The 15518-nt window shown below is 53.0% G+C and overlaps 1 protein-coding gene across 1 annotated transcript in view; it reads right to left on the reverse strand.

Moving 5' to 3' along the window:
- PLCG1 (phospholipase C gamma 1) overlaps positions 1–15518 on the reverse strand; it is a 50617-nt gene that overhangs the window by 16614 nt on the left and 18485 nt on the right. The window contains exons 2-10 of the mRNA XM_054274455.1: positions 10891–11043; positions 10478–10571; positions 9994–10041; positions 4388–4472; positions 3275–3358; positions 3085–3107; positions 1975–2047; positions 904–1005; positions 132–250 (exon numbers count right to left, since the gene is read on the reverse strand). Of these exons, the coding sequence (XP_054130430.1) occupies positions 132–250; positions 904–1005; positions 1975–2047; positions 3085–3107; positions 3275–3358; positions 4388–4472; positions 9994–10041; positions 10478–10571; positions 10891–11043 (781 nt within the window). The remainder of the gene's footprint in view (positions 1–131; positions 251–903; positions 1006–1974; positions 2048–3084; positions 3108–3274; positions 3359–4387; positions 4473–9993; positions 10042–10477; positions 10572–10890; positions 11044–15518) is intronic.

Consider the following 15518-nt stretch of genomic DNA (forward strand, 5'->3'; position numbering starts at 1 on the left):
CTCTGATGTACTGGCCTTGGTTTGGAAAAGCCTTTTTGACCCATCACTGGAATCAGGGAAAATATTCCCACCCTAGCATGAGAAAAGCTGCTGAGAGCAGCTGGGTGGAGAGAGCCCCCCCTTGTCCTTACGTGTTGTGTGAGGAGGAGATCCAGTAATGGGAGAGAGGGTTGTTCATGTTCTCCAGACACACCGTGTCCAGCTGTGAGTTCCAGATGCTGTTCTCTTTGGAAAACAGGAAGGTGAGAAACTGCTCAGGAAGAAACAGAAACGTGTTAATGATGCAGAGGAGCCAGCTGCTGTGGTTTAGCTTCACACACACCTCCCACTCTGTGCCAGCACAGACTGATCAGGGCTGCCCACAGCACACCTGAGCCAGGGTGCCTGAGTGGCCACAGCTTGGCCACTGCCACCTACCCACTGAGCCCTGTGTGCCACATATCTGTGTGCCAGACCCTTTGACCCAGCTGGACACAAATTAATGGCTCTGCACTTTATTTTGCAGCTCACATGGCAGGAAATAGCTTACTAAGGCCATGTGGGTCAAGGGACCTTGGCTCAGTCCAGAGTGCCAGTGACATGGTCATCTCTGGTTGTTTTTATTCTTTATTCAGCTCTTTTTGCTCTGAAGAGATCCTTACAAACCCCAAGGCAGCCCCAGCCCCTCTCCTGCTCCAGGTGAGCTGCCTGGTGAGTGCTCCCAGCTGCACACACCCAGCACAGCCCAGAATCCATTCCCTCTGCCAAACACATCCATCCCCCAGGAGCTGTGACCCTCCCAGCACCCCCACCCTGCAGCAAAGGCACACACAGCAGAGCTGTCACACCTCAGCACTCATCAGACCAGGGGCGTCATCCCCTGTGCCACCCCACGCCACACACGCCACCCTCGAGGTGTCTTACTTCATCCAGGCAGAAATAAGGCTCATCAATCTCCCTCAGAGGGTCTCTCAGGAAGTTGAACATGAATTCCTGTACCTGGAGGGTATCTGCAGCCCAGAGCTCCTGCAAAGCCCAGGGGAGACATAAAAGGAGCCATTTCAGAATGGATTACTGCAAACCACATGCAGCTCATCCAGTTGGAAGCTTTAACCATTAAGGAGGTGGTTTTTGATGCAAGACCATCTCTGCCAGGAACTCAACTGTCAGCACAAGTGCTGGAGAGCACAAAAGGAGGAAATCTGCCCTGCTTCTGAGTGGGCTTCATTTTCTCAATGCCGTGCATTTTTCTCTCCAACAGCTCCTTTGAACAACATCTGCCATCCCTCCTCCTCCAGCAGCAAAGCCAACCCAGCTTCCTCTGGCTCTCTCCCCCTGGGTTTCTTTCATCAGCCACCAAAACACTGCATCTCCCCCCTGGTTAACTCCCTGCTGGCTGCAGACACAGGCAGGGAGGTGGCAGTGGGGGACAGGAGCTCTGAGCCACGGCAGGGCTTTGCCAGCCAGCCCTGCCCTCCTGGAGGAGACCAGCAATGAGACAGGAACCCGGCAAGGGCCAAGGGCTCTGTGCTGCCCACAAACGCACAGCTGGTGCCCCTGTGTGTGTCTGCACATGCATGCTGTGCTTGCTGAGTGACCCAAGACTGCTTTTAAATTGAAGAATCAGCAGATGAATCCATCAGCTGCTCCCCAGGAACTGCTGACACCTCCTGAGCAACAGGATGGACACGACTTGGCTGCAGCAAACCTCTGGTGACCAGCTGAGGTCACAGGGATTGGGGCAACCTCCACTGATCATTCCTGCCTCCTAGGACCCCCACTCCTCCCACATCTCCTGTTCATTTCCTGGCCAGGGTGCCCAGCTGAGTTCAGGTTTGCACTTTCCCTACAACACCTCCTGCTCCAGAAGGATGGGCTGTGCCAGGCAGAGCAGCCCACAGTCCAACCATCCCACCCCACAGCAAGGAGCACTGCACCCCAAATGTCACCAGTGCCCCCCCCATTGTCCCTCCCCACTGCCTGTGCTGAGCTCACCCTCTGGTACTCCAGCAAAAACTTCTGCAGCTCCAGCAGCGACACCCTGAAGTGCTCAGGCCTTTCTGCACCCCTGGCAAGCAGAGAGGGAGAGAAGCTTCAGTCACTGGTGCAGCACACCCTGTGAGATGCCAACTGCCCCCTCCCTGGCACGTGCAGCACTGAAGGAGCAGAGTGGGATGAGCAGAGCAAACAGAAATCCACATCCCAGAACCAGGGACCTCTCCAGGAGTACTACAGGGTTCACACTGACAAGGGCAGGGTAACATGAAATTCTGGTGAAGGCCAGCAAAAACCATTAGAAAGATGGATTAGTGAAAAAAATAAATTAAAAAAAAATAGAGGGTTTGGTTTGAACCTGAGTGTAAAGAACTAAACAGGGGCAGGGCAGTTAAGGGGATACTGCAGACAGGACAGACCTACAGGTATGCAGAGAACATGGGCTCATGGACACTATTCACAGGGAATGAAGAAGGGAACTGTTTGTAGGTGATGATCTCAAAAGACTGGTCCATGACTACTGTAAGTCACAATGGACAGCCAAGGGCCATGCTGGGCACTAACACCACAAAATCCAAAGAGGACTGGGCAGTGCTGGCTGTCCTGGGCAGAGGGATGAGCCAGATGATCTGCTGAGGGTCCTGACATCTCTTTTCTATGGTTATAGGAAAAAAAGGAAGAAAACCACTGGGAATTACTGGACAAGTCAGTAAGTCTTTCACTCTTTAGCTCCTGTGTCTAAATTCAAGTTTTCTTCTATCACAGCCAAGGGGAGCAGAGGGCAGGGAAGGGCACAGCTGGCACTGCCTGGGTGGGGAGGGCTCTGCAGCCACCATGAGCATAATCCCTGGGAGATGGCTTGAGATCTGACCACATTAACCAATTAACCTGACCTGAAACCCACTGGGATGTCTGGGAGGGACAGAGCCCTCCCTGCCCCAAGCTAAAGTGCCTGCAGCAGTGATGTTTGTTCAGAGCACAGCACCACAGGCAGAGCAGGAGCAGGGGGAGTGCATAATGCCTCATCCCAGCATGCTGCTGCAGGCCTCAAAGATGTTATGGAGCAAAAGAAAACAGCCCCTTCCCCAGAAAACACAGAGAATGATCCACCTGTCCAAGAACGGGACATCCATCTGCAAAAGAAGAAGCACAAGCATTAGGTTTGCACTCAGTTACTTTACTCCCAAGAGAAGAGCTCACCCCGAGGGCAGCAGGGTTAAAAAGTCAATTAAGTGGGGATGCCCAGTAACAAATAGGGTTTCTCCCTTCCCTCTCCTCCCCTGGGGAATTCAGCTCTTACTGTTTTCTGGGCACTGAACATGAGGCTGCGGTAGAGCTGTGCAAACTGTCCATAGGTGATATCCCCATTCCTCTGCTCCACATCCTGAAAAACAAATCAAACCCAGAGGTTTTACAGAGGCCACAGGTAACTCTGCATGGCTTAAGGAATGTCTCTTCCCACCAGTATCCCTGGGGAAAGAAAGAGGAGAAAAAAGCCAAAACTCATCCAGACTTTGCCTCCTGCACAACGGCCTCAAGTTGTACCAGGGAAGGGATAGATTGGATATTCTGAAAAATTCATGAAAACAGTGATCAGGCATTGGAACAGGCTGCCCAGGCAGTGGTGCAGTCACCATCCTCCACCTGCTCAAAAAACTTGTGGATGTGGGACATGGGGACATGGTTTAGTGGGCATGGCAGTACTGGGTAATGGCTGGACTCAATGATTTCAGAGGGCTTTTCCAATCTTAACAAATCTGCCACAGTCTCTGCTGGGGCCAGCAGGACCCTGCAGTGCCCAGGGCACAGGCACATACTAAAATGAGTTTTGCAATTCCCCAAGCTCACCCACACAAAGGCAACCCACACACTGACAAAGTGTCACCACTTAGTGAATACTTGCAAAAGGACAATTTGATTTTTGTTTGCCCAGAGTGTCTGAAGTGTCTGGAAACTGCAGGACCCAAAGTGTGTGCTCTCCCTTGGATATACCACTCTTTGGCTTTGGAGCTCTGTGCTGCTGGGAGCAGCTGGTCACCACGAGACGACCCTTCATGGGTCAGTGGTGATGCTGGCAGAGCATCTCTCCCTGGCAGGGGGTGCAAGAGCCAGGATGCAGGACCTGGCAGCTGCTCTGCACCCTACCCCACCAGCACCAGCCCATGGCTGGAGCCAGGAGCAACGAGGGGAGTGTGGGAGGCGGGGTGGGGTAAGGAGAGGGTGCTGGCCACAAATGGGCCAGGGCGCGGCACCCAGTGGGAGCTGGCACCTCTTCAGTCACCACCGTGGGTGGGGGCCCTCCCAGGAACGGCTGGGAGGCTCTGCAGTATGCAAACACTCCCTGGGAGCTGAACCACCAGCAGCTTTTGCTCAGAGGCTGCTGAGGGGGAGAGCAGAGGGGTCCCACACTCACCGTGAGCCGCTCGCGCAGGAACCTCATGTTGGGCACGCGGTAGTTGACCTGGGACAGCATGTTCTTCAGATCCTTGGCAGAGATCCTGGCCCGGCAGGGGAGAGAGGGGACACCTGGTCAGCAGTCTGGCATGGAGGGGGGCTCCCCCTGGGGCTGGAACAGGCACAGAGAGGCCGTGCCCAAAGGGACACCAGCTGTGGGTGGGTGGATGGATGGATGAGTGACCCCAGGACGATGCTGAGGCTGGGAACAGTGGGGAAGATGCGGGGAGCAGAGAGAGGAACCTGCACATCAGTGGGGACTGCAAACACTGCTCCTGCAACTCTGCTGGGTGAGCCCAGCAGCCTCGGGCTAATGCCACAGCTGACAGGCAGCACCCACTGCATTAAATGAACGAGCAGCAAGAAGCACTTCTCAAGTATCTGTGCCCCAACATAGATGCTGGGTGACCAGCTCCCTTCCAAAACCCACTCCCTGGCCTGCTGGAGGAGGACAGGCTCTCTGAGTGGTTAGGACTCAGCTAATTTTATCTTAAGGAGAGGAAGAAAGCCATTTTAGGTCCCCAGCCACAGGCACAGCCCTGCTCATCGTGCCCAGCTGTGCTCCCCAGCCCCACAGGCAGGGAGCAGCCAGCATGGCTGAGCTTCCCCAAGCCCTCCACACCACAGGTGCTGCTTCTGCACCAGGGAAAGCTCCAGTGCCAGCCCGGAGCAGGATCCCACAGCCCAGCAGGCAGGAAGGAGCTCTGGGCTGCCCTTGTGTGTTCTGGAACTGTCCCCACATGGGGCACCAGGCCTGCAGCAAGGGGAAATGAGGATGCCTCCCATCTGCAGGGTTTAGGAGCTGAGGGGTCTGTGTCCAATCATCTGGCAGCTCCTGCCTTAAAAGCAAGTCCTGGGAGTCCACCCTGCAGTCACAGATGGTGCTCCTGTCCCCCACTGAGCACGTGGGAACACAGGATCCTGCAGGATGCTCCCCCATCCCACAAAGCACAGGGCAAGTCTGGAAATCCTTATGGCTTCAGGGTGCAAATATAAAAATAGCAGGGAAGATGCCCTGCACAGGGGATTTAACCCAGGGGTGTGCTGGCATTCACATGTGACATCCATTTTACACTCTTCCCTGAGAGCAGGGTGATCTCAAACAGCACAGGAAGGAGGAGGGATGGAGAGGGAGAAACAGGCTGGTGTCAGGCGCTGCAGAGCCCAGGGCTGGGCAGCCAGCAGCACACAGAGAGCCCTTGTTCCTGGCCTCAGAGCCTGGGACCCACACACAGCCACAGCAGGACCTGGCCCGGCTCCTGGGCCCTGCCCAGGGCCAGCCAAGACTTTGCAGCGTCCTGCCACTCACTGGCAGAACAGAAAAATAAAAATAATAAAAAAGAAGCTGGGAAATGGCCCCAGCCTCCCCTTTTTTCATACAGTCAGCAACACACACACAGCACGAGTACCTCCCCTGCACCTCCGCTCCCTGGGCAGGTGAGGTTACCCCGGGGGCTCACAGTGAGTGTTCTGGGGAGGAGATCCTGCCTTTTCCCATTTCAAACACATCCAGCAGCCACAGCCATGGGCAGGGTGCTGTGTGTGCCCCTGGGCAGGGGGTGTTGGGTGACAGGAAATGTGTGCAGTGAGCAGGAGTACAAGGAGAGATATCCTCACATGTGAGGAACCACAGCTGCCCTGGGACCCCCACCAGCACACACAGAGCCCCCAGGGCTGCCCAGCACCAATCCCTCCTTGCTGAGAGCATGAGGCTGCACAAAAGCTCATGGAAAAAGAGCAGGAGAGGCTGGAGGAGCAGAGGCAGCAGCAGCAGCCATCCCTGGGGGCTCTCTGGAGCTGCCACTCAGCTCCGGGGATGCTGAGCTGCATCACAGGAGGTGCTGGAGTGTCACAGACATTTTTTATGAAAAATCCTTTGCTTAAGATTTTTTCCTCCTGAGAAGATGAGAGGCCTCAGGAACAAAATGTAAACAATGGTTATCTGCTGCTGTGGAATGCAACAGGGGCATCTGTGATTGGCCTCATGTGGATGTTTCTAATTAATGGCCAATCACAGTCAGCTGGCTCAGACTCTCTGTCCAAGCCACAAACCTTTGTTATTCATTCCTTTCTATTCTTAGCTTAGCTAGCCTTCTCATGAAACCTTTTCTTCTATTCTTTTAGTATAGTTTTAACGTAATATATATATCATAAAATAATTAATCAAGCCTTCTGAAACATGGAGGCAGATCTACATCTCTTCCCTCATCCTAAGACCCCTGTGAACACTGTCACACTGGAGCACAGCCTTGCTCACTGATGTGACAAGAGCTGTGACCAGCATTTCCCTCTCAGCCACAGGAGGAGGACAGGGTACAGAAGGATTTTATTTATTGTGTGTTACTCATCACATTAAACTGCTGGAGACCTTGGATAAACAGCTTGGTAGTATTTTCAGACTAGAAAGTAAAAGCAAAATAAACTATTTTTTTTTCTACAGAGCAATTTTTAAGGTTTCATGACAAACAGGCCAGAGGCCCAGGCTCTCACAGGGGATGGAAACATTCCCCTGCCAGCCCTCAGTGTGTGAATGCTGCTCCCACAGCCATGGGCAGCTCTCCTGGCCAGAGGTGAAACAGTCTCCTCCAGAGCAATTAGGAAAAAAAACCCCAGCATCCTGTTATCCTCCTCTTTCCACCTAACCTGCCCTGGAAAAACAAATATACCCAAAGGGCCAGCAGCCAGGGGAAACAGCCAGCATCTGCTGGGGCTGCAAGGGACAGCAAGGGACAGCCCAGCCCCCAGACAGGCACGGCACAGAGGAGAAAGGGCTCCAGCACAGGAGCCATGGGGCACACAAACGCTGGGAATGATTTCTGCAGTGCCAAAACCCCCTCTGTTCTGGAAAGGATCAAGGATGGTGTGCAAGGGGGATTTAAAAAAAAAAAAATTAAAAAAATCACAACTCACTGTTCCCTTTAAAAACCCACTTCCAGGCTGAGAGGCAAAAGCAAAGAGCTCAGTGACATTAAATTTAATGCTGGAATGCCTCACAGGGGCCAAGATTTAATCCAGGAGATGTGCATGTCACATAATTGTAGCCTTTACCTTGCAGAAAACACATGGATGCTTGTAAAATGGGAAAACCCCAAATCTTTCCACATCCCTTCTGATGTTCTGCTCCTCTCACTGCCTGGGCTCTCCTAATTCTGCACTGAAAGCTCTCCCTGTGGGTGACAGGTAAGGAATACATTGGATTTTGCTGCCTTAATTCTAAATGCTAATAGAAAGATGATATCAACAGAAACAACAGGGATGCAACAGGCTGGCTGTCAGCTCTGCTGCTCTGCCTTGGGCACACAGATCTATACCTGCAATCTCCTTTTGTGCTGCTGGCAGGCCATTTCACCAGTTTTATTGCATAACCAGGGGGAAAAAAGGACCAATTATTTCCATTTTTCCTGCACTCCTCCTCCAGAACCTCCACACAGCCACCCCTGCACCTGCCTCAACGTTCTCCATTGCAGAATTAGGAAATATTGTGCCCAGTCACCACTGTGTATATAGCCCAAGCCTGGATTTGAAAGGTGTGTGGCTTATACAGAGCAGCTGCAACAGATTAAAGCTCCTCTTCTTCCCCTTCTGTGAGGATTTATCCCCCTCCACAAAATCTCCATACACCTGTCACAGACATCTTTTATGAAAAATCCTTTCTTTAGGATTTTTCCTCCTGAGAAGCTGAGAGGCCTCAGGAACAAAATGTAAACATTGATTATCTGCTGCTGTGGAATGCAACAGGTGCATCTGTGATTGGCCCATGTTGGATGTTTCTAATTAATGGCCAATCACAGTCAGCTGGCTTGGACAGAGAGTCCAAGACAGAGCCTTTATTATCATTCCTTCTTTTTCTATTCTTAGCTAGCCTTCTGATGAAATCCTTTCTTCTATTCTTTTAGTATAGTTTTAATGTAATATATATCATAAAATAATAAATCAGCCTTCTGAAACATAGAGTCAGATCCTCGTCTCTTCCCTCAACCTGAGACCCCTATGAACACTGTCACATGCAGCCAGCAGTGCTCTCTCACAGAATAAATCACTGCAAAGGCAAAAATATCCAGCAGGATCTGCCCCATGCAACACCCTCCTGGCCAGGATCAATTTATCCCCTGGCTGTCCTGGGAGGGGCACAACAAGGCCAAAGCAGAGGATGCTCTGGAGCCCAGTGCTCTGCAGCCAGCCCTCTCTGGAGATCAGAGCATGGAAAAGGGGCAGGTGGGACCCAGGTGCTGCACAGCAGGCAGGGCTGGCGCCCCCGGGGGAGGGAGCACATTAACACGGGGATCAGTGCTGAAAGGTTAATGGGCTCGGTTAACATCACTGATAGGGGAGAGGCATGTCCCACACAACAGCAGCTCAGTGAGAGCAGCACTGGGACTGGAAAACTGGAGATGGCAGTGGGACAGAGAGCAGAGCATGGCGGAGCTCTGTCGGAACCCAGGACATCCCTCTGGCTATCCTGGATTGCCAAGACCCCTGCCAGGGGGCTCAGAGACCCTGGCACAGAGCCCAAAATGCCCCTGTGGTTTTGATTATGACCCATGGAGCAAATTACCAACCTTGTATGAAGATCTGCAAGCCACAACAGTTTAAGTAGAATATTAGTGAAGTTATCATGGGGTGGAAAAGTAGATTTTAGGGGTTTCTAGAATGGGGGTTCAGGAGGCAAGATGGAGGGATCTGGGCGTGTCCAGCCTTTCTCCTTCTTCTTCTTGGCCTCCATCTTCTGCTGTGATGGTGGCACTTTTAGACTGGTTTAGAGTAGAAGCTCACTGTCTAACACAGGTGATAGGTATTAGGAAGTAATTGTAAATATTGTACATGTAGTTTTTAGTATAAAGACATAACACTGCCCTGGGGGCAGGCAGAGTGCCTGGAACTGCCCTGCTGGATGGACCTCAGCAGGGCAGGAGAAAAACTTTTATAGATAAGGAACAATAAACAACGCTGAGACCGAGAACTGAAGAGCTCCAACTCATTCTTCAAGCGCCGGGCTGGGAAAAGAGACTTCTAACGTTTCTTGGGGTCACAGTGATCAGCTAAAGATCCTGAGAGAACTCACCTCCCCAGCAGGAAAAAGTCCCCTCCCTTATCTAATAGTGACTCATGACCCAATTCCCTTCCCTAACCTCCTCATGACATTTTCCTTGCTAGCACAACACTAAGTACTCACCCAAGCACCCCACAAGCCAAGCAGTGGGATGATCCATGCCCCGATGGGCCTCAGAAAAGGAGAACAGAACAAACAGGGTGGGAAATAATAAACAAAACCCAGTTCGGCCCTGATGGGGGGCCCTGAACTGCCTCTTGGCTCTTTGATGTCTGCTCCCTTGGGTGGTGCCAGCTGGGGGAAGGTGTCAAGGTGCTACTGGGTCTAAACAGCCGAGAAATAGGGCAGAAAAACAAGACAGCTTTTTTATATATTTTTTTTAATTCAGTGAAAATCAGCCAGGGAAGTTTGGGACTTGGATTAAAGGTTCCCTGAAAATGAGCATTAAAGCCTAAAAAACCCAGAGGGTTTCAAGTACAAGGTGAACCCTTCCAGCCCAAACCCTCTCTCCTCACCTGTCCTCCCGGTTGCGATCCAGGGAGTAGAACTGCTTCCGGAGCCACCTGGGTGGGAAGGCACAAACAGGCACAACTCAGCCCCTCAACAACCAGCCCTTGCTCCAATCCCCCTCTGGAGGATGCTCAGTGCCACACCATCCTCTCCCACACCCCTCCTTCCCACCAGGGAACCCAGCTCTGCCCCTTTCACAGGCAGCCCATGCTATTTTCATACAAGGTCTGCTGTAAAAGTGCCTCTGCACTGAAGTGCTACAGATAATACAGGCTGTGCACACACAGAAACATCAATTTGTGCTAAAACTCCTTCCCCCTGATGCATGAGATCAGACTCTGGGGTCAGCAGGATGAAGCTGCTGGAGTGCAGAGGCAGAAGTGCTGGGTCAGCACGGCTCAGAGAGGGAATGTCACTGTGCTCACCTTTTTCTGTCAAAACAGACAGAAGGGAAAAGAGAAAACAAGTGCAGGAAAAGGCTTTCCTCACCTTTCAATCTGCAGGGGCGTGGGTGCCCTCAGAGTGTCTGCCACCAGCCAGTTCAGCCCCTTGATCCACATATTGACCTCATCCTCAGAAGTGGCTGTGGAAAACATACAGAAGTGGGAAGAAAGGACACACAGCAGGCTTGATCACCAACCCAAACCTCCTGGGACTACCCCCAGCACCTTACATGCCCTATTCACTGCTTCATCCCCTTTCTGGTAACATTTCCCCCACACACAGGTGCTCTGGCTGGTCCCTCTCCCATGGATGGATGTGGCTGGCTGCACCCCTCACCCCTGCATGTCCCACTCTGGAGCTGGGAGTTATCCTTGTCCCCGAACAGGGAGGCTGTCTGGGCTCTGTGAGGATGAAGCTCTGGCTCAGCCCTGTCTGGCACAGCCCCAGGAGAGCCCTACCTTGCAAGCTGAGGGTTTTCAGGCGGAATTCTGTGCCGTAGAGGACCACAAAGCAGTGAGAGTGCTCCGGTCGGAAACACGGATCCTCCTGGTAGCGGTCAAAGTCCCGCGAGTTCCTCCCCGGGCGGATCTCCTTGATCTCACGGATGTCCACTGGGAGAGAGGGAAAACATTCAGTGAACAGCTTGGAATTCCCACAGCACTGGAGAAGGAAGGGCACAGATGTTGCCGTCTTATTGCAGAGGTTCCACACTGGTGTCTCCTTATCACAAAAGTTTCATACCTCCTTGGTGTGTTCTCGTGGGCATCTCCTCAGAGCACTGACTCTTTCTTCTTCACAAAGCAGCCACTGACCCCAGTTTCCTTCTCACCCAGCCACCCCACTCTTTTATAGCACTCTTCTTCTCAGGCCTGTTCCTAATGTTTGATAACTGGCCCAGCTGCACCTCCTTAGGGGTAAGATTACTTTCCACACTATCTCTATTTTCTTGTATTCTATCCCCCTACACACACACAGATGAAGTGGATTCAGTCATCTGCAGAGCTGGGTTAGCACCTAGCACATGATGGCAGCCCCAGGCTGACACCCTGTAAGCACAGCCCCCTCTTACTGCTTCCCAAGGAGGCTTCCCCAGCCAGAACCCCCAATTTCCTCTCTGTTCCCCAAAAACACCTGAATGTCTCCCCCACACGGATCCCCAGGAAGGGGCAGCAGTGTGCATGCTAGAACATTAGCACTAAGCAAGGAGGACACTGAAAAGGGAGCATCTCACAGAGGAAATTCTGGGAAAGGATTCCTATTGCCATAGAACAAAGAGAGAACAACAGCAGCAGCAAGGAAGAAAAAAAAAAAGAAAAAAAAAGAAAAGAAAAAAAAAAGCCCAAAACAATGAAACCCAACCCAAACCCAAGAATTTTTGCTTCCTGGAAAAATAGTTTCTTAAATGCTTGTGGGAATCAAATAACATTTCTGAGTCACATTTCCAAAGCAGATGATGCTTCTGAGCAATGCAGGATGGAGATTACTGCAAACCTGGCATGTAATTCATCCCAATTAAACTCCACTTACTGCACTCACTGTGGATCATCTCCCCTTTCATTTCTATTTACTGCAGCTTAAAACCAGACAGAAATGTGACCTGCTCATCACCCACAGCACTGAACTGCAGCATGAGAGATGATGCTCTCTCCAAACCCCACAGCAAGGCAGACACAGGGATGGACTTTGGGAGGATTTGTGAAGCACAAAGAATGTGGGATCCTCTCTTGGGTCCTGCTCCTGTGCAGCACTGAGGGTGCACCTGGAGACAGTGCCAGCCTGCTCATGGGACACATCCAGACAATCTGTGAATTTTGGGGGTGTCCTGTGCAGAGCCAGGAACTGCATCTCATGATCCTTGTGGGTCCCTCCCAACTCAGGATATTCTGTCAATCTAATAACTCTCCAAAGCTCATCAAGCTGTGACAAGGGCATAGAAAGACCCAGCTCCTTGGGGCTGCAAAGCAAGGACAGACAAGCTTCCTAAAATAAGCAAGAATGTGACTTTTTGAGGCATCATCTACCCTTTGGAAAGGAGCTGTCTGGCAGCTCAAATGTTAGCATGCCCTGCCATAACCTTACCCATGTGCTCACGTCCTTAGTGACACAGCAGGTTATTTCAGCCCATAAAAACCCATCCCACAGCTCAGGTCTGTGCATCCAGGACACACACAGTGGGGCTGAAGGCTAATCCTGCCCTTGGAGGATGCAGGGTTTGACCAACACAGGGGGGAAAACATGTCAGATGGTTTTTCATGGTAATCTACCAGGCAATAATTACCAAAGGAAAGTGCTGGGATATTCCTGCCCTGCCTTTGCAAGCATGCTGTCTGCACTTTGGGATGTTACAGAGTTTGCTGTGCCCTGTGCTCACCCCTCCCTGCACAGAGCACCAGCAGGTTATTACCCAGCGAGGCTGTTACAGAGTGCACACCCAAAATCCACGCACTGGAAAGAGCCCTGGAGCAAGAGAGGTGCTTATCAAGGACAAAAGCACGCAGGGAATTCCTGGGGCAAAGGGCAGGAGCTGCGAGGATGGGGCAGGAACCTCCTGCCCACGCATACCTGCAGCTGCTTGCTGTTCTCTCTCACCTCCCAAACCTGCCTGAGTGTGCTGGGGAAGGCAGCTGGGGTTGGTTTGTGCAGCACAGGGCTGAGCCCAGGCTGCCCTGCTCCATCCCCAGGGCAGAGCCCAGGCTGCCCTGCTCCATCCCCAGGGCTGAGCCCAGGCTGCCCTGCTCCATCCCCAGCACAGGGCAGAGCCCAGGCTGCCCTGCTCCATCCCCAGGGCTGAGCCCAGGCTGCCCTGCTCCATCCCTAGGGCAGAGCCCAGGCTGCCCTGCTCCATCCCCAGGGCTGAGCCCAGGCTGCCCTGCTCCATCCCCAGGGCAGAGCCCAGGCTGCCCTGCTCCATCCCCAGCACAGGGCTGAGCCCAGGCTGCCCTGCTCCATCCCCAGCACAGGGCTGAGCCCAGGCTGCCCTGCTCCATCCCCAGGGCAGAGCCCAGGCTGCCCTGCTCCATCCCCAGGGCAGAGCCCAGGCTGCCCTGCTCCATCCCCAGCACAGGGCTGAGCCCAGGCTGCCCTGCTCCATCCCCAGGGCTGAGCCCAGGCTGCCCTGCTCCATCCCCAGGGCTGAGCCCAGGCTGCCCTGCTCCATCCCCAGCACAGGGCTGAGCCCAGGCTGCCCTGCTCCATCCCCAGGGCAGAGCCCAGGCTGCCCTGCTCCATCCCCAGCACAGGGCTGAGCCCATGCTGCCCTGCTCCATCCCCAGGGCAGAGCCCAGGCTGCCCTGCTCCATCCCCAGCACAGGGCTGAGCCCAGGCTGCCCTGCTCCATCCCCAGGGCAGAGCCCAGGCTGCCCTGCTCCATCCCCAGCACAGGGCTGAGCCCAGGCTGCCCTGCTCCATCCCCAGGGCAGAGCCCAGGCTGCCCTGCTCCATCCCCAGGGCTGAGCCCAGGCTGCCCTGCTCCATCCCCAGCACAGGGCTGAGCCCAGGCTGCCCTGCTCCATCCCCAGGGCAGAGCCCAGGCTGCCCTGCTCCATCCCCAGCACAGGGCTGAGCCCATGCTGCCCTGCTCCATCCCCAGCACAGGGCTGAGCCCATGCTGCCCTGCTCCATCCCCAGCACAGGGCTGAGCCCAGGCTGCCCTGCCAACCCTCCCTCTGGCAGAGCAGGACCTGGAACCACCAGGGAAAGGAGGGCTGGAGGGATTTTCCTCTGTTGTCTTATATATCAAGAGTTCTATTATCATTATAGTGCAAGGATTCTATATCCTCAGAGTTTCATACCTCCTCAATGTTTCTCACAGGCATCTCCTCTAAGCACTGACTGTTCCTGGTCCTTGCAGTAATCATCTGACTCCAGTTCCCCCCAATCCACTCTTTCATACCACTGTTCTTATTGGCTACAGGTGTGGCCTGTTAACATCAGGCCTGCTCTAATCTTTAGTAATTGGTTCAGCTGCAACCCTTTGGGGGATAAGATTACATTCTATACCACCTTCATTTACCCACGCTGTATCCAGCTACATTCCTCGAGCCCAGGGGTCACAGGGACACCGTGCAGGCTCTGCCCTGCTCAGCACCAAGTATTTCCCCATCAGTGGTGGCACGGGCTCTGTGACCAGGGGCTGCACCTCCAGTCCTTGCTGGAAAAGACTTACCAAGGATGTGGGCAAAGTTTTGTGTTGGGGTCTCTAGCTGGTCACAGTGACCCCAAGATGTGTTAGAAAGTCTCTTTACCCAGCCTGGTGCTCGAAGAAGAAGTCAGAGCTCTTCAGTTCTCAGTCTCAAGGTTGTTTGTTGTTTCTTATCTATAAAATATTTTCTCCTTTCCAGCTGAGGTCCCTTCAGTAAGACAGTCCAGGCACCCTGCCTGCCCCCAGGTTGGTGTTATCTTTTATACTAAAAACTACATGTACATTATTTACCATAACTTCCCAATACCTATCACCTATGTTAGACAGGGAGCTTCTACTCTAAACCAATCCAAAAGTGCCACCATCACAGCAGAGGATGGAGGCCAAGAAGAGAAAGGAGAAAGGCTGGACATGCCCAGATTCCTCCATCTTGCCCCCTGAACCCCCATTCTAAAAACCCCAAAATGTATTTTTCCACCCCGTGATAAATTCACTATCATTCTACTTAATTTGTCATGGCTTGCAGATCCTCATCTAAGGTTGGTAACTTGCTCAATGGGTCATAATCAAACCCACAGGGGCATCTTGGGCTCTGTGCCAGGGTCTCTGAGCCCCCTGGCAGGGGTCTTGGCAATTCAGGACAGCCAGAGGGATGTCCTGGGTCCTGACAGATGCAGGGTGAAGCACCTGGGGGGGTCCCAGCTCCACAGGCACATCTGGGCAGGTGAGCTGGGGTGAGCCCTCCAAAGACAAATCCTCTGTCACCAAGGTGAGCCACATCTCGTCCTCCTTGAGCTGCCCTATCCCACAGGGGAGGCAGAGTGTACAAACTGGTCCTTATCCCACCTGGGATGTGGCAAGAGAGGAAGAACTTCGTTGTCACAGCCATCTTTTTATGAAAATCCTTTCTTTAGGATTTTTTGATCCTGAGAAGCTGAGAGGCCT

Source organism: Melozone crissalis, unplaced genomic scaffold, assembly GCF_028551555.1.
Source record: "Melozone crissalis strain CALT ecotype California unplaced genomic scaffold, PUWL_Pcris_2 ptg000017l_1, whole genome shotgun sequence".
NCBI classification, from domain to species: Eukaryota; Metazoa; Chordata; class Aves; order Passeriformes; family Passerellidae; genus Melozone; species Melozone crissalis.